The sequence below is a fragment of the Peromyscus leucopus genome, chromosome 5, assembly GCF_004664715.2.
Source record: "Peromyscus leucopus breed LL Stock chromosome 5, UCI_PerLeu_2.1, whole genome shotgun sequence".
NCBI classification, from domain to species: Eukaryota; Metazoa; Chordata; class Mammalia; order Rodentia; family Cricetidae; genus Peromyscus; species Peromyscus leucopus.
Genome location: NC_051067.1, coordinates 57,359,023 through 57,383,566, shown reverse-complemented (window position 1 = coordinate 57,383,566; position 24,544 = coordinate 57,359,023). Strand labels below are relative to the sequence as shown.

At 42.0% G+C, this 24,544-nt stretch overlaps 1 protein-coding gene across 1 annotated transcript; it reads right to left on the bottom strand.

The window, feature by feature from the left end:
• On the bottom strand, positions 1-24,544 carry Rbm17 (RNA binding motif protein 17). The gene is made up of 12 exons (XM_028891313.2): positions 24,435-24,544; positions 18,552-18,689; positions 14,374-14,490; positions 12,639-12,805; positions 10,776-10,873; positions 8,808-8,864; positions 6,302-6,443; positions 4,166-4,329; positions 2,827-2,900; positions 1,769-1,867; positions 403-475; positions 1-299 (listed from the first exon to the last, which is right to left on the bottom strand). The coding sequence occupies exons 2-12, from the start codon at positions 18,672-18,674 to the stop codon at positions 196-198; spliced, it is 1,218 nt and encodes a 405-aa protein (XP_028747146.1). The 5' UTR covers positions 18,675-18,689; positions 24,435-24,544; the 3' UTR covers positions 1-195.

Genomic DNA, 24,544 nt, shown 5'->3' with positions numbered 1-24,544 from the left:
TTTTTTTTTTTTTTTTTTTTTTTGAAGGATTTTTATACTATTTTAAAAAAACCACAAAATAAAAAAGGGATCCATCAACATATATCTCAGAAGTCCGTCCAAGAGTCTGTGTCCAACAGCCATGGAGGCTGATGCCAGTGTCATTGCTCAGTCTGCAGCTCATATAAAGATCATGGAAGTGACTTTAGGTGACAGTCAAACTTGTTCTGCGAGATCCAAGACTCGGAATTTATCCAAATTGTAGAAACATGCTTTAACCACCCGTCCACCAAAATACCTCCCATTCAGATCAACAACAGCTAAAAAGTAAACAAAAAGACAACCAGTTAATACAGGTATCCTGAAGACATCAAAACAAGCAGTAACTTTAGTATTTGTTAAAATCTTTAATTATCAGTATACCTTTAATTGCTGATTCAACTCTCTCAAATTCCAAAAATATCCGTACTGCTTCATCATCAGGGGCACCAGGAATCTAGAATGGAAAGGACCATAGGAGTAAAGTTGTGTGTCTGAGCACATATTCTAATTATAATCACACACACACACACACACACACACACACACACACACACACACACACACGAAAAAAGTGGTCAACCATCAAGGAAATAAATATAAATTGCACATATCAAAATGTACAAATGCTTTTGGAGGGTACTGTGTTAGGGGCTGAGAAAACATCTAAAGCTAATCGATTGTAGTCTTTTGACTTCCTGGAGGACGCTGCCCATGGCAGCCAGCACATAATCAAGTGATCACACCATCAGGAAACAACAGGGTGAAGAGCAGCAGTAGCAGCAGCAAAAGCAGAAACTTTAGTGCACAGCACTACTCCAGCTGCTTTCACACAGGTCTGCATTTTGACTTTAGCTTTTCAAGCCTTCCATAATATGGCTCCATTCCATTGATGTAAGCAGAACTCTCAACTAATTCCCCAAGGAGTCCTCACTCTCCTATCTATTGATTTAGTCTGAACACCGGCCTCCACCACTCCCCACATATCCTATCAAAGCTAAGCTCACACCTGATATTGTTCATAAGGCTCCTCTTCTTTTTGCTGACCCTTTTCTAAGATCTATACTTACCAACACTACCAGGTCTACTGTTTTATATTTCCCGGTTATTTGCTATGTGCTATGTCTCTTCAACTGAGCATATTCCTCAAAACACAACACGTTTCTGGTATCTTAAATGTTCTCAGTAAGAAGGGCTCTCTGAGAGAGGCTAAATACTTACAAAATGATGTAATAAAATATTTGCATTATATTACCAAATAAAATCTACCTTTTTATTATTATTATTTTTGGTTTTTTTTTGAGACAGGGTTCCTCTGTGTAGTTTTGGTACCTGTCCTGGATCTCGCTCTGTAGACCAGGCTGACCTTAAACCCAGAGATTCACCTGGCTCTGCCTCCCAAGTGCTGGGATTAAAGGAGTGCACCAGCCCTCCCCTCCCCCGCTAAAATCTACTTTTGTTTTTACAATTAAAACTAACACATAGCTGGCAGTGGTGGCACACGACTTGAGTCCTAGCATTGGGGAGGCAGAGGCTGGCAGATCTCTATGAGCTCAAGGCCAGCCTGGGCTACAAAACAAGATCTTGTCTTAAAAACAACCAACCACGAAATAACAACCTAGCACATATGAGAAATGTAACCAATATGCATTGGCTTTTGTAGTAAGACAGGGATCAATGCCAATGCTACTTGTGGAAGAGGGTTTATAATCTGTCAATTACAAGTTATATCAAAAGAAAATCTTCCTACCTCAAATATCACACATTTCCCAACTTTGCCGTATTTTTCACATTCTTCCTTGGTTTCAACTTCCAAGTCTTCATCGACCTCTCCTGCACCAACCATGTTCTATACAGAAACAGACAAACAACTAAGTACCAAGCATAATTTACAAATGTGTGAGGGTTTCAGAAATAACAGTTTCCTTCATAATGACAGGTGTTCTCTCCCTTCATTCACCCAGGATTAGAACCTTGCACATGCTAGGAAGCACTCTAACACGAAGCAACAACCCAGATGTGGGGCATGTTCTAATCCCCAAAACACAAGGAAAACTCTGACCCTCAAATACTCAAAGCTGGCATTCCTGTAAATATACATGAAGCTTAAAAAGTGCTATAAGACTATGTGCACAGAACTACACTTAAGAGGATGTTCCATGGCCGGGCGGTGGTGGCACACGCCTTTAATCCCAGCACTTGGGAGGCAGAGCCAGGCAGATCTCTGTGAGGTAGGCCAGCCTGGGCTACCAAGTGAGTTCCAGGAAAGGCGCAAAGCTACATAGAGAAACCCTGTCTCGAAAAAACCAAAAAAAAAAAAAAAAAAAAAAAGAGGATGTTCCAGAAATTTCCAACGCTTTCAACTAATTACTTCAATGTCACACTTTACTGAAAGGATAACCTAAACCATCTGTAAGGCTGTACCCAGTATCTGTAAGACCTGCAAAAGTATCATTTTCAGTATTCTTTTTAACAGTTTATTGATTATTATATGGGTGAGCATTTTGCTTGAATGTATGTCTGTGTACCATGTGAGTGCCTGGTGCCTTCAAAGACCAGAAAGGGGTGGATCCCCTGGAACTAGATAGTTCCATATAGACAATTGTGAGCCATCCTGTGGGTGCTGGGAACCAAACCTGGGTCCTCTGGAAGAGCATCCCATGCTCCTAACCACTGAGCCACTGCTCCAGCCCATATTTTCAGTCTTCTTAGCTTTTAGGTTATCAGTGGGACTTTGTGAAAGACCACAGAGACAGGTAGATCGGGGTAACACAGAGTCAAGGGGGACAGGTTTCTTTTACTTCTTACCCTCAGCAGGACCACTTTAGTAGGGCACTTAAGTATTTCAGTTAATGGATTTGAATCCGACTTCTTGGATGCATCTGTATCAAAACATTATTAGACACTATGATGGTTAGTTTTAATTGTCAGCAACACAATCTAGAAGCACCTAGAAGGGCCTCTGAGAATGTCTGTGAGATACTATATTAAGTACATTCGTTGACATGAGAGGGCCTCTGGGTTTGGGGGCCTAGACTACACCAGGCTGGGAAAGCCAACAAGAACTAGCTCGCATCCATTAATTCACTGCTCCCTTCTCTAACTATATGGCATGTGACTAGCTGCTTCAAATTACTGCTGTCACCCCTCAGTAATAGACTGCAACCTGGAATTGAGCCAAATAAACAAACCCTCCATGAGATTCTTCTGTCCGTGTACTTTACTACAGCAACAGGAAATGAAACTAAAACAGAAGTATTAGAGAACTGAGTCCCATCACATGACTAATTCAATTACAATAGCAATTTCATTATTTGTGCCTTCAAGTCATCTATAAAAGCATCTATATGCAACCAGTCCCTGAAATAAAAACATGTTTTTCTTTGATACATGCTTCTATGGTATTTTCTGAATGTTTCTAGCTTCTACCATTATCTTTTGCTTGTTTCATTTCCTGAAGGCTGGCAGAGCACACAGATTATAACATTTACTGATGGATGACCCCTGTCTTGGAGTAACTAGCTAACTGACTTTAGATACTACTGGAAACTGGGATAACTATTGTTTTTGCAACCAGTACTCAGCATTCGGGTAACTGGCTACTGCTGAGGCTGTGTATTAACAGGGCTGCCAGTCAAGTTGTTACTGTATTTTAGGGAAGGGAATTCAGATAAGCTGATTTATAATTAAACCACTTTTTTCTACTTAAAATGCAGACGCTAAGATATGCCTCATTCCTATTTTCTATACACACAGAACAAATTATAAAAATTAAATGAAAATAAAATAGCAACTCGGTACTACAAAGCAACAGTAGACCTCAACAAATGAATGGTCAGTAAGTAAACCAAAAACCAAAAACATCTATATTGGAAGGGTAAAGGAAGATCCACTGAAGATGTGAATAAAGAGGACACTGAATATTTATTATCAAGGTATGGAGATTCTTGGCCTAATCAAAGCAGCGGGGTAACTTTGCCACAAGCATATTTCATCTCTGTCTTGGCTCTGAAGAAAATAGAGATGAGTCTCAAGGCTTCCCGGTTTCATGAGACGAAGTGGAAAACATGTCCTAACAGAAATCACTGTGCACGAAAGGGAGAGCACACGTCCCTCTGGGCTGAAGGACCAAATGCTGTGAACTTACCCTGAGACTCGCCCTTCTCCGTCGCTTCACCCACAATGATCTTGCCGCCCCGCTTGCTGGTCTTCTCCACTGACAATGCAGTACTCAGCCCTTGCTCATGTTTGCCCAGCCCCTGGCCTTCCCGGAAGCCATACTTCTGCATGATCTTATGAGCCACTGTGCCACTAGGAGGAAAGGAAAAGGGTCCTTAGAGTCAATGCCATTGACACAGGAACACAAGGGAGCTATGGCAGCAATGCCTTGGCCGGGAACAGTGTGCGTACCACAAGGCTTCAAGACACACAGTTAGTAGTGGCTTCTAGATGGAAACCTTGGGGATGCCCAGGATGGAAGAAGTATAAAAAGCTAATAAATGCAACTCAAGATAGCCGAGTTTATCTCTGTGGGGGAATGATAGCTTCTTTAAGAACGGCTTTGTCGTGTAAGACAAACTGTATCTCCGTGATCTGCCTGTCTGCACAGTTACCTCGCTTAAGAGCAGTTGAAAATGGTGGCCTGTCAAGTTCTAAGTACGAGGTTTCAGATAAAAAGATTGTATTTTCTCGTGGCACAGCAGAAACTACAATGAAAGAAACTTAGAAAGCATCTACTGAACGGACAGGAAGTAAAACAAGGCCAAGGTTAGATGGCTAGTTTAAGGTCAAATGCACAGCAAGAAAGCATTGGAAACGCTCTTTCCAGGTGTTAAGGGCACAAATGGAATTGGATTCTCGGTCTGCTGCGTTCTGTAAGAGCGCACAATTTCCTCCTGGTGTCCAAGGGTCTCAAGGGCACCCCAGTGACACCATCTGCTTGCTTTGATCACGAGCCCAGCTTCCACCAGAGCTGCACCTGCCTGTCTTCTGTAACTCCTTTCAGGTTTTCTTTGAACAAGCTATTCCAGGGCAAAGCAAACTACTACGAAGGCTAAACTATACCATGTTGGATCCCTTTGAAATTAGAAATCCAATTCTCATTTAAATGACAGTTTTTATGGTGAGTAGGAAGGACAAGAACCAGAAGCACGTGCCCGCTACCTTCCTTCAGTGTCGGGCTGTGCAGTGAGACAAGACACTGTCCGTAAGACAGCCATCCTGACCTGCACCAACACCCGCACTGCTAATTGTACTGTGTGCTTACCAGCAGTTGAGACCAGTGTGACCGAAGAAAGTCTTTTCATCATTTGAAAAGCCCTCCCACTGCATGGAGCCAGCCACCTATCTACTCCGACTCTTTCATCAGTACCTCCCGAGGGTTCTCAGAACTCAGTGGGACTACCACACCTGCTGTCTCACTAACAGCATTTCTACTCCAGCAGCATCCTGCTAAGCAGCACGGAACAAATCATTCAGGGCAATGCCACTTGAGCAGCCCTTCACAGCATAGAGCTGAGCTAAAATACAGTGGCACATCCCTGCAATCCTAACATCAGACTCTGGAGACCGAGGCCGGCGGCAGGAGAAGAGTGAGTTTGAGGCCAACCTGGGCTATATAAGGAGACACTACTCCAGAACCAATGAATAAAATCTACCAGTCATACTCAAATGTTAATCTTAAAACTCATTTGTTCATACTATGACAAACACATGTCTATATAGTTAGGATGACAGGAGGTGTTTTTTGTTTCGAGGGGAGTAGTTAGGGTCAAAGCCCAGGGCTAGTGCACAGCAAAGCAGCCTTCTACCACTGAACTCCACCTCCAGCCTGAGCAGTTTCTTAAAACCAAAGGTGTAAGACCACAATCTAAGGCAAAGGACCATTTCTTCAGGAAAATCCAGTGTCTGTTAAAAAAACAGTGTCATTAACTATCAGAAACGTCTCCTATGTATAGAAATAATGTGTCTAAATCAGCCATGACTTGTATTAGAAAGCTGCTTTGTACAAGCCCTCAGCGGGTTGGAAAACACTCAACATGATTTGAAGACTAATCCTTTAGAGAGCAACAAGCGACAGTCTTCATTTTTAAATGAGTTCCACCTATAGAGAGCGACAAACACTTCATACTGTTTTTCAGTCTCACTGTGTAGTCCAGGCTAGCCCGAAACTCAATATCCTCTGCGCTCCACTTTCAAAGGACTGTGCCACACCCACACCCTGAGTCTCAAGCCACTTGTGATATTTTTCTTAGCTGGCTAGGACACTTAAAGCTCTAATTACCCCATGTTAGCAAGGAAGGAGTTGCTGGGTCCAGTTGGAGATCTTGGTCTATCCGGCTCCTCATACACTGGGGGAGGAATAGCAGCTTTGGAAGACTGAGATCGAGGTCTTGAGTCCTCTTCATAAGGAAAATCTCGGGGTACTGTTGGAAAAAAGTAAAGTAGGCAGCTCACCACAGCGCCACAAAACAAACCACACCACCGTCCAAAGCTTCACTAGCTTCAACTGTCCATCGTGAGCTGATTTCACCTACATTTTTGTTATGTTCTTTCTTTCCTAAACACTGTCCCTATTTCAGCAGTCTTCCCAGCCAGCATGAATTGTTTGGAGATGATTTTTTAGACTCATTTATATACCTTCTGTGTATGCCTGAGTGTATGTATGGACAGGTGGTTGATGCTAGGAACCTAACCCATGGCCTCTGGAAGCAGCAAGCCCTCTTAACTGGTGAGCCACCCATCTCTGCACTCCTGGCATTTTTTTTTTTTTTTAACAATTAAATAAAAACTCTATAATTAGCATTCAGAACAGTAGGCTACATTATTCATTCACATGTTTTGCTACCTTCTGTCCCTCTGATTTTTCTGGTCTACAGCGTCTATGTAGGTTTTTAAAAAACCAGAGAAGAAGACTCTTAGTTCTACTGCTCATATCTTCCCAGGCATACTTTTTCCCATCTTACTGAAATGCTGCTCACCCACTAAAGCACTCACTTAGATGTCAGCAGCTCTGCTTGACTGCAAGATCTCTGCATGCTCCATGGAGATGCAATGTAGCTCTCACTGGAGTCCCATAGCATCAGAGTACCTGCTCTAGACCCTAGCTTAGCTAGCTGCAAAGACCATAAAAAACAACAACAAAAAAACCTGTGCTGTCAGGACCATATTCAGTTGCTTTTTAATGTAGTTGCATATTAGCATCAACAGGAAACTTTAAAGACATCAGATGCATGGCCCTCCTGTCAGAAGCTGGTTTCAACTGCAGTTTGTTGTCTGTCAGGTGTTTTGTTTAAATAATATATATTTGATGATATTCTTAAATTATCTTCTTTTAAAATATAATAAACAGCATACTACATATTAAAAAATATTAGGGCTGGAATGATGGACCAGTGGTTAAGAGTATTGGCTGCCTTACAGAGGGCTCAGGTTCAGTTCTCAGCACCCATATGGTAGCTCACAACCTTCATAACTCCAGTTCCAGGGAATACAATGCTCTCTTCTAATATCCACAGGTATCAGGTATAATGCAGGCAAAACATTAATATACATAAAATTAGGATAAATAATAAATATTTTTAAAAGATTACTGATGGCTTTTAATTTCATTTGTTTCATTTATTTTATGTGTGTGAGTCTTCTGCCTGCTTTTATCTCTATGTACTAAGTGTATGCACATCTGGGGCCCATGAAGGACAGAAGAAGGTGTCAGATTCCCTGGAACTAGAGTTATAGATAGCTATTAGCCACTGTGTGAGTACTGGGAATCGAACCTGGGTTCCCTGGAAGAGGAGTCAGTGCTTTTGAGTGCTGAGCCATCTCTGCAGGCCTAGCCATTTATTTTTAATGATAGGTTAGGTATGGCTCAGCATACAGCATGGGACAAAGCCCAATTACAACCTCCAGATTTTAGAGGTACAAAGGAGAATCAGCAGTGGGTGGGCATATTTTAGCAACATACGTATGTAGGAAACTACTGCTCAGTAACAAAAATGAATGGAAAATTTTTTAATCAAGAAAGGCACTGCCTCCTTGTGAAAGATCACAAAATACAACAGGCTCAAAACCTCTGAGTTATAAAATCTGTTATCTATTTGTGATTTTTAAGACAGGTCTCACTCTATAGCACAAGCTACCTTGGAAACACACTACACAGCACAGGCTGGCCTTGAATTTGAGCAATTCCTGCCTTTGTCCCCCATGCTGGGTAACGGGCATGAGCAACTACTGCTTTTATTAACTTCAAATGAATCTCACACAAACATGAAATCTTGATGAAAACAACAATAAAAACCAATTTATCTTCCTGTATAAAAACCTGCACTCGCTGGGTGGTGGTGACGCACACCTTTAATCCCAGTACTCGGGAAGCAGAGTCAGGTGGACCTCTGTGAGTTCGAGACCAGCCTGGGCTACAGAGTGAGTTCTAGGAAATGCACACAGCTACACAGAGAAACCCTGTCTTGAAAAACAAAACAAAACAAAACAAATCTGCACTCAGATCCTGATATTAAAATATTTCACGTGCAGGATGGGGCATGGTGGTACATGCCTTTAACCCCAGCACTCAGAAGGCAGAGGCAGGTCAACATAGTTTCAGGTTAGCCGGTACTATACAGTTGAGACCCTGTTGCAAAACAAAACAAAGCAAAGCATCCCAGTTTAGCAGGTAGCAAGGGCCACTGTGACTTCAGGGGTGGAAACTAGAGATTCAAGCTTAGGATATCCACAGTTCATAAATATCTGTATGAGAATAACAGGATAAAAGAAGAAAGCAATGTACGTACACTCCTTGTCTTTCTCTACAAGAGAAGTAGGCGGGGCGATGGCGGCTCCTCCCATACCTGTGAAAACACAAGGACTGCGATTAAAGGACAGCACACTCAAAGGAACTACTGTTCAGCGCTTGCCCATCAGTCGTATCACCACCCTTCTCTCCAAGAAAGAGAATCATTTCATCCCTCACGGCAACATACAAGCAATTACAGGTCTAAAGCTGGTGTCAGAATGTAAAAAAGCAGGGGCCCAGGAGCTCCACGCCCTAACTGAGTAGCTAACAACTGACAGTTTCTGGGGACTACATATATAGTAAGACTGTCTCAAACACCACCATTACCAACCCCACCACCAAATTACAAACCACCACCACCACCACCACCAAAAACAACAACAACAAAACCCAATACAAATACATTTAATTCACACATCCATCTAAGTTCTAAGATATTTAATTGTAAACTTCTTTTCCACTTGGCAGGTATTTTTAAATTTTAAATTATACTGTTGTAGAATATTATTTTAAGGTGTGTTACATTTGTTTACACTGTGGAACATTTGTTTAATGATGAAAAGATGTGTTGCATTCTTTTATGTTGCATTTGTTTAACTGTGAAGCTGTGTTACTGTGCCTGTCTAAAATACCTGATGGTCTAATAAAGAGCTGAACAGCCAATGGCAAGGCAGGAGAAAGGATAGGCAGGGCTGGCAGGCAGAGAGAATAATTAGAAGGAGAAATCTGGGAGAAGATGAAGGAATGAGAGAGGAAGGAGGACTTTAGGGGCCAGACACCTAGCTACACAGCAAGACATGGAGTAAGAAGGAAAGAAAGGAATACAGGAATAGAGAAAGATAAAAGCCTCGAGGCCAAAGACAGGATAATTTAAATTAAGAAAAGCTGGCAAGAAAGAAACAAGCCAAGCAAAGGCCCAGTATTTATAAGTAAGAATAAGTCTCCGGGCCCCCAAAAGATCAAAGAGCCAAAAGTAAAAAAACAACAACAAACAACATTATACCCAGCAACAGGCATCAGCATATAGCTGGGGAGAACAATCCTGCCATAAAACAGAACTACTATACAGAATAATACACACACACACACACACACACACACACACACAGAACTACTATACAGAACGACAACTATCAGGACACATAATCCTTAGGGTTTATGTTCAAGACGACAAATTACAATGAAGGCTTCAGGCAAATAAAATCAGGGATAGACCAAAAGTGGGCCTAGCATATCCAGAATGCACTGAGCCCCGAGACTCACACTAAAGTTAACAGACCCTACTAGGCGTTGTGAAGGTCTGAGATGCTTAGAACAGAGCCTGTTAGGTAGTAGAAAAGTAGAAGTTTCTGCCAACCAAGACTGCCAACTGAAGTCGTGGCAAGCACACCACCATGAAGTCAAAAGATTATTCTATTCTTTCAAGTGCCATTAGCTACTGCTTGTAATTGCTAGGAATTTATTTTACACACAACTAAACCTCTACTCACAAAACTGTTGGTAGAAGGTTCAAAGTCCCCAGTGCAGGTTTGATCTCCCTGCTCTCAGGAAGCAGTGAACATGCAGAGAGGCATAATGGGCTCTCAAATCCAACTGAGTTAAAGACAAATGTGCTCTGAATATGGGTCTTCCCTCTCTACCTACTGCTGACTGGAAATGCACTGGGCTTGAGAAGCAAGAGATGACCATGCCTCAAGTAAGGGTAAGTGCAGAAATAAAACTAATGCTATTTTCAAAATATACAGCAAATGTCTCCAAGTGCTCATGAAGTTCAGAGTGGAGTACACATGAAAACAGTATAATCCAAAGCTGCTATGGCATGTGGACTGGTGGGAATCTAGAGCACCTCCCCAGACCCCTCAACTACCCAAACTAATGTAAAATAAACCATGCCTCAAATGAAAGCAAGAGCAAAGCCTGGGATAGCACTGAGTTTAAAGTGTGCTCATGTCTGTTTACGCCTTACTTCTTTTCCTCCTTTCTCGCTCATAATCTTCATCTTCATCAGAATCTGGGTCTGGTCGTCTTGAAAACCCGCTGGCTTCATGCCTGTCTTTACGCCTCCTGAAACAACAAAGTTGTAGATGTAACCAACCGTCTTATTAAATAAGAAACACAGAACCAATGTAAAAGAGAAAGCCAAGAGATCAGAGCTCAGAGCTAAAATCTCACCCTTCCTCCTGCGGTGGTCCTAGCTTCCCCAAAGAGCTATTTCCTGTGTGTCTGTCTTTTCATAGTATTTTGTTCTGCCTTCTCATTGGTTGTAAACCCAAACACGTGACTGCCTCGTCACTGTCTGTATGTACAGCCCTCTAGGTCTTAAAGGTGTATGTCTCTAATGCTGGCTGTATCCCTGAACACACAGAGATCTATGGGATTAAAGGCATGCACCGCCGCCAAGCTGTCTATGGCTCTAATAGCTCTGACCCCCGCACAACTTTATTTATTAACATACAATTAAAATCACATTTCAGTACAATTAGAATACCACCACACAAAGTAATGAATGTTCATCACAGATAAATTAGTATAGAATATGAAGTTTAAATATCATTGTGACTGCCTCTTGGCAAAAGAAAAAAAAAGGAAGAAAGAAAAATGTTCTTTGAGAATAAATTGTTAATTTATGTATATATGCTGGGGATGTATACAACAGAAAAAATTCAAAACAAAAAATGAACAAGTTGAACAGATACATGAGGGTAATCCATAGGAAGAAAATTTTGACATCTAACTTTTTATTTTAAGGCATATGGATATACAGTTTAATGATCTCAATTTTCTAGGATACACATTCACTCATTAAAAAAAAAAAAACCTATCCAATAAATAAGAACTGCCATATTAGTATAGAATGCATATTAATTAACAAAATTAAACATTTTAATAAGCTAGGTATGGTGGCTCATGTCTTTAATCCCTGCACTCAGGAGGCACAGGCAGGCAGATAGATCTCTTTGAGTTTGAAGCCAGCCAGGGCTACATGAGACCCTTGGCTCAAAAAGAAAGAAAGAAAGAAAGAGAGAGAGAGAGAGAGAGAGAGAGAGAGAGAGAGAGAGAGAGAGAGAGAAAGAAAGAAAGAAAGAAAGAAAGAAAGAAAGAAAGAAAGAAAGAAAGAAAGAAAGGAAGGAAGGAAGGAAGAAAGGAAGGAAGAAAGAAAAAAAGAAAAAGAAAAAAAGAAAGAAAAAAATTAAGAAGTAAATCCTATTGCCTATAATTTTAAAAAGCAAGTGAAAAATACATGTACTTTCGCCTGGCTCAAAAATAGGAAAGGGAACCAGATAGAGTGGCACACACCTTTAACCCCAAAACTTGGGAGGCAGATGCAGAGGCAGGCAGGATATCTTGAGTTCCAAGCCAGACTAGTCTACAGAGTGAGTTCTAGGACAGCCAGAGCTACACACAGAAACGCTGTCTCAAAAAAACCAAAACCAAAAAGTTGTAAGGAATAACACTAAAATCGTTGTGATTCTAGCAGACACAGCCCTGCAACAATTTCTGTTGTGTTTTGGTTTTCAGACAGGGTCTCATGTAGTCCTGGCTAGCCTTGAACTCTGCAGGTGGATTCTAGGAATGCACCACCACACCAGGTGGGTTTTCTAGGTTACTTTTCTAATTCATGCAAAGTCTACACTTTAAGGTTTTCAGGGTCTATAAATAAACTTTTTCAAATGCACTGTCCCAGGGGGATGGAACAATTACAAATTCTTAAAAACAAGTAAACTCCTGCTGATTGAAACCCTAACTCCAGCCCTAGAGACAACACTGAAACCCACTCATATGCACATCAACTGCAAGACATCTGTTCCCAAATCAAGATGAAGCTTACTTTTCTCTTTCTTCTATTTCCTTCTGTCTTTCCAGCTCCCGCTGCCTCTGTCGCTCTTCTCTCTGGCGCTTTACTACTTTCTCATAATCATTAGGAAACATAGGGTCATATTCATCAGCTAAGGGGATCAGAACCTCCCCTGCAGAAAACCCACTGGGGACAGGGTCCTGAGGAAGAAAAACATCCAGGTGAGTACCATCTTCATATCCTGCAGGGTTATGGTCAAAGGATGACCAAAGAGAGGTCTTGCAGGTTATCTTCTATTTCCTAGATGAGTAACAATCATAGCATACTACATCTCACCAGGTGGTGGCACAACCTGGCAATCAAGCAAAGCTTAATTATTCACAGAAAAGTACTGCAGAACTTAAAGACTAAAACAATTCATGAACACAATCATTTCTTAAATGTTTTTATTTTTAAGATTTATTTATTTATTATGTATACAGTATTCTGCCTGCATGTGTCCCTGCAGGCCAGAAGAGGGCACCAGATCTCATTACAAGTGGTTGTGAGCCACCATGTGGCTGCTGGGAATTGAACTCAGGACCTCTGGAAGAGCAGTCAGTGCTCTTAACCACTGAGCCATCTCTCCAGCCCTTAAATGAGTTTTAAACTACCACAGTCACCATTTGAATGACGTCTGTAGGAAAATACATGTGAAAATGGATTATTATTTACTACATAGTGTCTTGCTCCCTCCAGATAGTATCGCACAGAGCCAAACTAGACGCATAGCCAAGGATGATGACCCCGAACAAGTCCCAATCCCCCTGCAAATCCCGGAGCCCTGTCCTATTAAAGACATGCAGCACTATGCTCTATTTTTATTTTTAATGCTTTTCTCTAAAATAAGCTCTGACACTGTTAATAGACAACAACTAGAAACAATTATATAGTTTACATCAATAGAATTAAATTATAGGTAATCTACCAAGGCAATACACTAAAGCCATTAAAAATGACCACATAGGGGCTGGAGATATGGCTCAGTAATTAACTGCACTGACTGCTCTGCCAGCAAACCCAGGTTTGGGTCCCATCATGTGACATGGTGGGTCACAACTATCTGTAACTCCAATCCTAGGGGATGTGTCCCCACAGGCCACAGGTACACATGTAGTACAGGTAAAACACTCAAACACACAAAAAGATTTTTAAATATTTCTGTATTTTTGACAGAGATGGATGAACACTCACTGAGATATTAAGAAAAGCAAACTAGAGAACAGAAGGTAGAACTCATACAAGAAAGGCATTCTAAAATTACGTAACTTTTAATACGTGGAGAGTATGGTTGAAAAGATACCTGATTTTCTTTTTTGCCCATCTTTCATTCCTGATGAATGATTTACCTAAAACTATTTTAGGTAATAAAAGTTTTGATGGTGACCAAGTAGACTTGAGCTGCAAAGGATACTAGCTTTCAATGGCTCAGGGGTTGAGAGTGCTTACTGCTCTACTAGAGGACCAGGCTTTGGTTCTCAGCACCCACACCAGGGTGGTCACGAATGTCTTAAGTCCAGCCCTAAGAGATCTAATGTCTTCTGGCCTCCATGGGTACCAGCACATACATGTGCACAACACACATACAGACATACATGTACACACACACACACACACACACACACACACATACACACACAGTCTTTAAAGAAAAAACCAGAGGAACATATGTGTGAAATAAAGAAAACAGGAAATGCAACAAGAAAGCCGCAGGTGTGTGCAGGCTCACCTTCAGCCCAGCTGCTACATGAGGGGGCGTGTCTACGATCTGCCGGTCGTCTGAGGAGCCTCCTCGCTTTAGGTCGATGACTGGGGCAAGGACTGTACTTTGTTTTGTCCGTTGGCTCTGACATCAGAAACAAGAGAAACACACCCATGTTCCAAATTAAAATTCCTCCTACTTGCAACAGACATTTTTTCTGGTCTCTGTAACGAACCTCCAGCTGTGATAAAATCACAGTCTGAAACAGTAGCAGTCTTTAATACAGTGTTTTCTGAGGCAGGGTCCTATGTAACCCAGGCTGGCCCCCTGTGCCCTATGTAGCTGATGATGAACTTGGACTCCTGACCCACCTCACTCCACATCACTGAGTGTTGGCATATACCCAGACCCAGTTTATACAGTGCTGGGGATTTAACACAGGACTTCCTGAAGACTGGGCAAACACTCTATCAACTGAGCTATATCTTCATCCTTTTTGATCTTTCTTTCAAAGCACAGATTTCCTCCACTTTTCTATAAAGTTTACAGTAACTGTGACCACTTTCTGGTTAGCCTTAACTTCTCTATCTCCCGAGTACAAGCTCCTACCCTACTTCTTTTAGTATGACCTTACTCTGGCCAATTAAAATTACTTATATACTCACTTGGGTGTGTACACATGTGTGTTCACATGCAAACACCACGTGTCTGTATGGAGGTCAGAGGACAACAGAGGGACTCGGGTCTCTCTTTCCACCATAGGGTTCTAGTCAAACTCCCGTCATCAGGCTTGACTCACTGAGCATTCTCACCATCCTCAAAATGCACTTTAACCAGCCGGTCTTTGGTTTTTCAAACAAAGACCCTGCCCGTTTCCATAATGTACTTCTGGTCTGTGGGTGTCTTAATCTTAGCAGTCCCTCTTCCCCGGCACCATCACCATCTTTGTTTTCTCCCTGGGATGTTGGTCTTTCGAACACTGCTGCTTCTAGACAGTTAACTTAGACCTCGGTGACCCAGCATTTCTAAAATCTGGTAAGCTTATAGGCAAGAATGTGTCTCACCGTGAGCTGGTGGACTACATGAGTTGTCAGGTTGCTAAGAGGCCACGGCTGATCAAATGGAATGATGGGGATCACGAAAGTTTAACTTCTCATTCTTACCATTTAAAGTGGTACAAACTTTCATTCTTATCAGGAAGTCTGAGCTCTCTGGACTTTAACAGTGCTTTAAGCAAACAACATGCCATGCAGGTATCAAATGCAAAATCACAACATAAACCCTGAAGTTTCCACAATAGGGGTTAGGATAATCATTTACTTGCTCATTTTTAAATTTAATAGGTATTTTCAAAAATGAAATACAAATGAGACCACAGGTTCATCTTTCAGGTACAGGTAAAATTTTTCTTTACCAAATATTTTTGACAAGTTTGATTAGTACTCTGAGAAACTCCCTGAGGAGCCCAAGAGAAACAACATAATATAGTTTCACTTCTTCATAAGAAATTAAGCACAGAGAGAATCCTCAAAATTCATGTCAGAAGGTTATCAGACATGATTTTTTTTAAAGTAATGTTCCATTTTGACTGATTAAAATCTATCTGCAGTATCAAGATATTTGCTAATAGCTGACAATAAAATATCTGGATAGCTAGGTGTGATGGAGCACATTTTTAATCTCAGCACTTGTGAAGCAGAAGTGGATGGATCCTTGAGTTCCAGGACAGCCAGGGCTACACAGAGAAACTCTGCCTTGAAAAACATATAATATATACATATACATTCATATATAAGTGTATATATCAATAAGCAAAAATAAATATAAATTAAAAAGACTGAGGCAGAAAACCAACAGCCTAGATTTCATATGAAAATATTAATTTCTTGCTCCTAAACAGCAACTTGTTAAAAACTAACTTTAGCCGGGCGGTGGTGGCGCACGCCTTTAATCCCAGCACTCGGGAGGCAGAGCCAGGTGGATCTCTGTGAGTTCAAGGCCAGCTTGGGCTACCAAGTGAGCTCCAGGAAAGGCGCAAAGCTACGCAGAGAAACCCTGTCTCGAAAAACCAAAAAAAAAAAAAAAAAAAAAAAAAAAAAAAAAAAAAAAAAAACTAACTTTATATTTTCACACACACACACAAAAAAAATGTCATTAAACAAACAAACAAACAAAACCAACATGAGCTGGGGCAGTGATGGTGCACACCTTTAATCCCAGCACTTGGGAGGTAGAGGCAGGCGGACCTCTGTGACTCTGAGGCCAGCCTGGTCTACGTATTGAGTTCAGGACAGCCAGGGCTACACAGAGAAACCGTTTCGTCTTCACCAACACTACCAGGTTTTCTGCCACTTCAAACACGTACACAATGTATTCCATCATATTCATCCCTCAACCCCATCACCTTCTCCACCTTCTCCCATTCTCACTGATCCCCCTCCTCTTCTAAGCTACTGTCTAAGATGGTTTTGAACCTATAGATTTGAACCTTTAGTTCATGAACAGATTTATGAGCTGGCTAGATAAAGAAAATGACAAATTAGACATGGCTTAAAAAGTCAGTTATACATAATCTATAAAATTGGCTTTTTTTGAAGGCAGGGTCTTATCATGTAGCCCAGGCTGATCTCAATCTTCTGGGCATTCCTCCTGCCTCAGCCTCACAAATTCTGGGATTAAAGGTATGTACAGGTGTTTTTATCTGGTAAAGACTATTTTGGGGGAGGGAGGTGCTGAGGATTGAACCTGATGACTCACACAAACTAGGCAAGCACTCTATACACACACAATTTTAATTTTTGAGTGTTTTGCCAGTGTGCAGTCTATGTACCACATGCATGCCTACAGAGCTCAGAATAGTGTGTCAGATTCCCTGGAGCTGGAGTTAGAGGTGTTTTGTGAGATGCTTAATGTGGGTGCTGGGGTCTGAACTCACATTCTCTACAATAAATGCTCTTAATGGACGAGCCATCCCTCCAGCCACCAATGGAATCACTTCATTAGCAACTCTTCAGGGTCTACTTCCAAAGCAGCTTTTCTAAACCCCTCCACACCTTTTCTCATGCTATATACCAGACTGATACTCCCACCTCCGCCTCCTAAGTGCTGGATTACAAGTGTTGTGCTACCATGTTCAGCCTCAACCTTTATTACTTGCCTCTTTAAGAATCCACAGTAAAGATACAGTATACATTGTCTGTGTGTCTATACTTCCTACAAGAGCAAGACCTTTACCTAAGAAACAAACATTGAGCAAATTATTCTTATTCCTAAAATATACTGCACATTTTAGTTAAGAAACATCCAGTTCACAACTATACCTTTCATATTTTAAGTTTTGTGGTAGCCCACACCTTTAATCCCAGCACTTGGGAGGAAGAGGTGGGTTTCTATAAATTTGAGGCTAGCCTAGTCTAAACAGCCAGCTTCAGGCCATGTATTGAGATCCTGTCTAAAAAACAAAAACAGGCCGGGCGGTGGTGGCGCACGCCTTTAATCCCAGCACTCGGGAGGCAGAGCCAGGTGGATCTCTGTGAGTTCGAGGCCAGCCTGGGCTACCAAGTGAGTTCCAGGAAAGGCGCAAAGCTACACAGAGAAACCCTGTCTCAAAACAAAACAAAAACAAAAACAAAACAAACAAATAAAAAAAACCAAAAACAGAAACAAAGAAATAGTGGAATTATTCCAAAGATAATGCTCACGTCTAATGCATATACAACACAGACAAGAACAATTCCCACCTGTAACTAACTATACGTGCCGGACATGTTCACAAATATGATGCCCTCTGTGATGTGCACCGTGGACCTGATTATTCTACTAAGCTGCTTCCAAGCTTCCTACAATAAAAACCTAACAATGTACATTCCTGGAACCCTGTCTAGAACCAGAACCACCAGAACATTAGGACTCTAGCTATGAATGAAGCATCGGAAACAAGTTCTCAGTCTCTGACACACTCAAGTCTAGAGCCAGCCTCATGGAGAGGAGCTGAGAGGACTGCTTTTCTTCACTCCTACTCCATGAAATAGTTCTGCTGTTATTCCCAAGAGCCAGCAGAAGGAAAGTATCCTCAGCTCTCCATCCCTCTCTCCATCACTATTTCACATTGACCCAACAAGGAGGCAAAAGAGCAAGTTTAAACGAAGGTATTCTCAAGAACTCGAGTGGTAGACTTGCCCACTCCTGCTCTGGCCTGTTTTTACCTTCGCTTGAGTGAGCGCTGCCTTCTTCACCTGAAGCTGGGACTGCAGAAGCTTGAAGTTTTTGGACCAGCCTTCGGTTTTTGAGTCACTGGTCTCCACTCCCAGGTCATCATATAGGGACATCTTTTTGGTTTAATGCTGAAAGAAAGCAAGGACAGAGACTAAATAATATGAAACAGAAGCAAATTTTGAACATCTGTGTGCTAAAATAGTTGCACAATGGACCTGTCATCACAAATGCAGGGTTCTTTCTAATATGCAACTATACCCATGAATTATTTTAAAACAGTCCTCTAGAATTAATTTTTCTTTTAAAACTGGTTCTCATGTAGCTCAGGCTGGCCTTGAATTTGTGATTCTTTTAGCTACACCTTCTGAGTGCTGGGAAATACCACTATGTCCAGCCTAGAATTAATTTCTCAACCTAAAAGACTGGTGAAGTGATTCATGAGTAAAATCGGTTCTAGAACAATGAAGTAAGATGGAAACTCTACATTTGCGGCATTATTAGGTATAAAGATCAGTTTTAAAACTTTTCATCTCAATGACAGAAAGTAGAAGCCTTATAAAAGCAGTTTTAGGCTGGATCAGCATAGGCAGCTGCTCTTTTATAAAGAAAACATGCAAACCAGGTGTGGTGGTACATGCTTGATATCCCAGCACTTGGGAGGTGGAGACTGGTGGATCTAGAACACAATGTCATCTAAACTACATAAGGAGTTATTGAGGTTAGCCTAGGACACATGAAACCCTGTCTTAAATAAATAATTAAGAACCACATAGTCACAGAAAAAAAAGAGTGGTAAAATGATTCTGTGGTTTCATAAACATGACTATTGAGGGAAGAGTAATATAATAGAGGGGCTGTCTCTTAAACACTCCTGTTTCTCTACATCCACCTGTGGGGCTGCGGATGGAGCTCAAACGGCAGACTGCAGAGCACAAAGAAGTTCATGGTCATCCTTGATGACATAGTGAGTTCTAGGCCAGCTTAAGCTACACCAAATCCTAGCTCAAAAAAATCTTTTCTGAAAAAAGGCAAAAGGTTGAGCAATGTTGAGTATATTTACCACCTGCCCTAGGTTTCTTTCTATTGTTGTGACAACACCATGACCTAAAGCAACCTGAGGAGGGAAGGGTTTATTTGGCTCACATGTCCCATCATAGTCCATCACTGAGAAAAGTCAAGGCAGGAACTGAAGCAGGGCAGAAACCTGGAGGCAGGAGCTGAAGCACAGACCATGGAGTACTGCTTACTGGGTGCTCTGCTTGCTTTCTTATACAACCCAGAACCACCTACCAAGGGTTGGAAACACCCACAATGGACTGGGACCACTCACATCTATCATTAATCAAGAAAATACACCCACAGTCTTGTCTACAGGCCAATCTGATGGAGGCAATTTCTCAAGTAAGGTTCCCTCTTCCCAGATGACTCCAGCTTGTTGACAAAAAAAAAAAAAAAAAAAAAAAAATCAAACCAATCAAGTTGACCAAAAAAAAAAAAAAAAAAAAAAAATCAAACCAAACAACAACAAAAAACTGGCCAGCACACTGCCATAGAAGTGTATACTTACAAATAGCTAAAATAATAGTGTATTTGTATCACATTTGTTTTGCCACAGGGCAATCTCACCAGGAGGCTAAGGAACATGAGTTCCAAGTCAGCTGGTGCCATATAGCAGTTTAAAAATAAAGTTAAAGAGGAAGTTCTTGGGATAGAGATGGGAGTGAACTAACACTAGAAAACACTGGTATACCACTTTTTCAAAATGTCAACTCTGACACATGTGTTTTCACAAATATTGGGGTTAAAAAAAACAAACACTGTGTAGGATCTCAGCACCCAACAGAGCCCTTCCATCTGAAAAATTCCTATTTAATACACACCACCTCTCTGTCTCTGTCTCTTTCAGACAGGGTCTATGTAGCTCTAACTGGTCTGGAATTCGATACATGAACTAGGGTGGCCTCAAACTCATAAACCTGCCTCCCAAGTACTGGGATAAAAGGCATGTACCACCACTCAAGGCTAATGCAATCTTCATTGCTGAATTAATGAGGTTTTGTGAACTACTGTGATTTCAATCCACTTCTCTAAATTGAAGATGGTCTGTTGACAATTCTGACTAGCTCTCCTTTGCCTTAAAAAAAAAAACTTTAAAATATTAGAAACCAAAGTCATCTCTTCAGCATTTAATAGTTTTCTGTAACAGCTCACAAAATTACACCTTTACATCTCAGTAGATATGGAAGAACGGTCTTCTGATTTTCTGGGTTTCGCTGACCTTTACATTCACAGAACTGGACTATCACAGCAAAGAACATTTGTCACCCCCATATAAATGTATTGATTACTTCAATGATAACTACTACAAGCTCCTGTGAATTCATCAACTAAAACAGAAGACAGGATCTGGACAAGAAATCCCTTGGCTCCTCAAGCCAGCCAGGTGATTTTTCCCTAAATATTGCTCTATTACGCCCTTGGTTTTTAACCTTAAATAATTTTCCTTGCAAAGGACCTATTCCTTTTAAGGTGTATATATTTACATTTGAGCTATTTTAAACACTTATGAATATATCATAGTTTAGTCATTAATCTCCCTATAAACACAGGGCAAACACTGAATACATTAAGGAGACTCTGGAGGGATTCAAACTTAAAATGTTTTGGTATCACTTATATAATACATTTAGTTCATGAAGTCTGATGCCAGCTGATAAGAAGCAGCATTTTCTAATATTTAGACATATCACAACAATTAAGACTCAAATGTAAACACAAACAGAAGCTGGCCTCTATAATGTAAAAATGTTTTAATGAATTCATGTGTGTCGAATGCCCGCAGAACTATGAGCATCTGAGATTACAGCCTTTCACCACCGGGCCGCCAAGCTCAGCCACTGCCTGTGTGCATTGTACGTATACATATGCACACCACCATGCTCAGCCACTGCCTGTGTGTGTGCTATACGTATACATATGCACGCCACCATGCTCAGCCACTGCCTGTGTGTGTGCTATACGTATACATATGCACGCCACCATGCTCAGCCACTGCCTGTGTGTGTGCTATACGTATACATGTGCATGTGGAGGCCAGAGATGGACACTCTTCCACAGTCACTCTCCATCCACCTTATTTTTTTGAGACAAGGTCTCTTATCAAAACCCAGGACTCAATGACATGACAAGACTAGCTAGCATGCCCCAGGGGACCTCCAGTCTTGGCTTCCTCAGAGCTGGGATTATAGGCATGCACCTCTGTGGAGAAATTTTTACATGGGTGTTGGTGATCTTAACTTAGGGCCTCATGTTTACCCAACAGTAATTTACTAAGCCATCTCCCCAGTCCTTAGTTCATTTTTTTTATGACAATATTATACTTTGATCAGCCTACCTTATTGTATTAGTCGGGGTTCTCTAGACTCTAGAGGAAGAGAACTTACAGAATGAATATATATACATACATGAATTTATATAGAGAACTACATATATAAGAATGAATATATGTGTATATATTATATCGATTTATTAGAATGGCTTATAGGCTGTGATCCAGCTACTCCAACAATGGCTGCCCACAAACTGATAGAGTCCAGTAGTTCAGTAGTTGTCCACGAAGCTGAATATCTCAGCTGGTCTCCAGTGTACACTGGAATTGAAGAAGTGGACTACTTACTAATGAGAGGAAAAGCAAAGCAAGCAGGAAAAGCAAAGAAACTGCTTTCTTCCACATAGAGGCTGCCAGCAGAAGGTATGGTCCAGATTAAAGGTGGGTCTTCCTACCTCAAAGATCCAGATTAGGGACTAGAGAAATGGTTTAGCCGTTAAGAGCACTGGCTGCCCTTCCAGAGGTCCTGAGTTCAATTCCCAACAACCACATGGTGGCTCACAACCATCTGTAATGGGATCTGATTCCCTCTTGTGGTGTACATGAAGACAAGTCACTCATATACATAAAATAAATAAATATTTAGCCGGGCAGTGGTGGTGGTGGCGCACACCTTTAATCCCAGCACTAGGAGCAGCAGAGGCAGGCGGATCTCTGTGAGTTCGAGGTCAGCCTGGTCTACAGAGTGAGTTCCAGGACAGGCTCCAAAGCTATAAAGAGAAACCCTGTCTCAGAAAAAAGAAAAAATCCAGATTAGAAGTGTGTCTTTCCACTTCAAATGAAAACTTGGTGTGGTGGCGCACGCCTTTAATCCCAGCACTTGGGAAGCTGAGGCAGGAGGATCTCTGTGAGTTTGAGGCCAGCCTGGTCTAAAGATCAAGTTCCAGGACAGCAAGGCTGTTACACAGAGAAACCCGTCTTTAAAAAAAAAAAAAAAAGAAAAGAAAAAAAAGAAAATGAAAAAAAAAACAAAAAAAAACCCAACACCTCACAGGTGTGCCCAGCCATTTGGGTTTATTAATTCCAGACGTAGTCAAGTTGATAACCAAGAAAGAGCAACCATTGCAAGCCTACCCCTTGTCAGCGTGATACACAATCATACCTTACAAACAAGACATAATGAGGACTTTTTACAGATTTATTCCCCTCTATCTGTAGCTACGCCATCTTCGACAGTTTAAATTTCCCATCAAAATTACCAAAATTCCATAGGCCAGAGCTTCTCACAAACAAATTAGAGACATTTGTAACTTAAGCATACAGCAGAGCAGGTTTCCCTACTGTTCTCAACTTGCAGAATTACTACTAATGTAAACTGTTCCCTGCTGGATGTGTGAAAAAGCCATGCACAGGGGAAAATATGTAAAAACAAATAAGGGGGCCACTAAGGATCCACATGATAGGAGCCTGTACTCTGATTTCCACATGTGGCTTGTCCCTGAACCCCTAATCTTCCTGCCTGCATCTCCCAAGTACTGGAGTTCAAGGCATGCACCATCATCCCGGGCTAGATCATTTATATTTACTATAATTCGCTTTCTCGAGGTGTTTACAGCTCACTCCAGTATGTGTGCACTGCACTGCATGATTTAAAAGAGCCACCTGTCGCAATCACACTTTCCATCCTCATGTGCCCTTACCAATAAGAATTTAATGTCAACGCCCCTCCCTTCCTGACTTAACAAAGGGTGGTCAGGATCTGATCACCCCTCTACATCCCTCTTAACTGCCTTAAACTGCAGAATACTCTACGGTGTTTCGCTGTTGATGCTTTTTCACTTCTGCACGTCTAATAAAGTCCTTCTAAAACTGAGTAGACATCAGCTCCTCTTCCAGGTCTTTTCAGGTTGTACTCTGGTTCTTTACATCAACCCAGGCCTGGGTTTTAAAGCCTGCTTCTTAGAGCTGTAACTCCTGGAGAAGTACCTCACTGAATTTGCAGCACGCACTCATAGCACACCTAGCCCAAGCAAACGAAGCTCGACACCTAGGGGAGGGGCACGAACGATGAACTCCCCTTAACCCAGGGCTGAGGATGCCGGATTTACAACTGTCTCTACCTGACCAGGTGAGACAACGCCCTCAACCCTTACTTCTGGGGCCCCAGAAGGAAACAAGTTTTGGGGGGTTTTGCCCCTCCATTCCGTAGGCCGGACGCACTCCGCGTTACTGGGGTCTAGCGACCCAACAACTTCGTCTGGACATGGGCCATGAAGAGGAGGAAGGTACGTTCTTTAGTGTCAAGGCGATCAAGACAGGTGAGGGGAGATCTAGGTGGCCCGGTCGAACCTGGCAGATAGAAGAGGCCCGCAGTGGAGGGCTGGGAACCCCCGGACAGCTCGGGGTGTCGCGCCCGCATCCCCGTGCCCCTCACGGCGCGGCCTAGAGTCGCGGCCTCGCGTCCAGCTCCTCCGTGGAGGCGCGCTCACCCAAGTCCCCGTTCCGGATCAGACCGCCTGTCCGGGGCCGCCACGGCGCTACTCACCCGGCCTTCCGAGACGATTTTGCCCATGGGCCACGGCGGCGGCAGCGCGGAGCCCGGCCGCCCTGCGCGGAAGCCCGCCGACCGCCGGAGCCCGCCGCGGCGCCGACCCT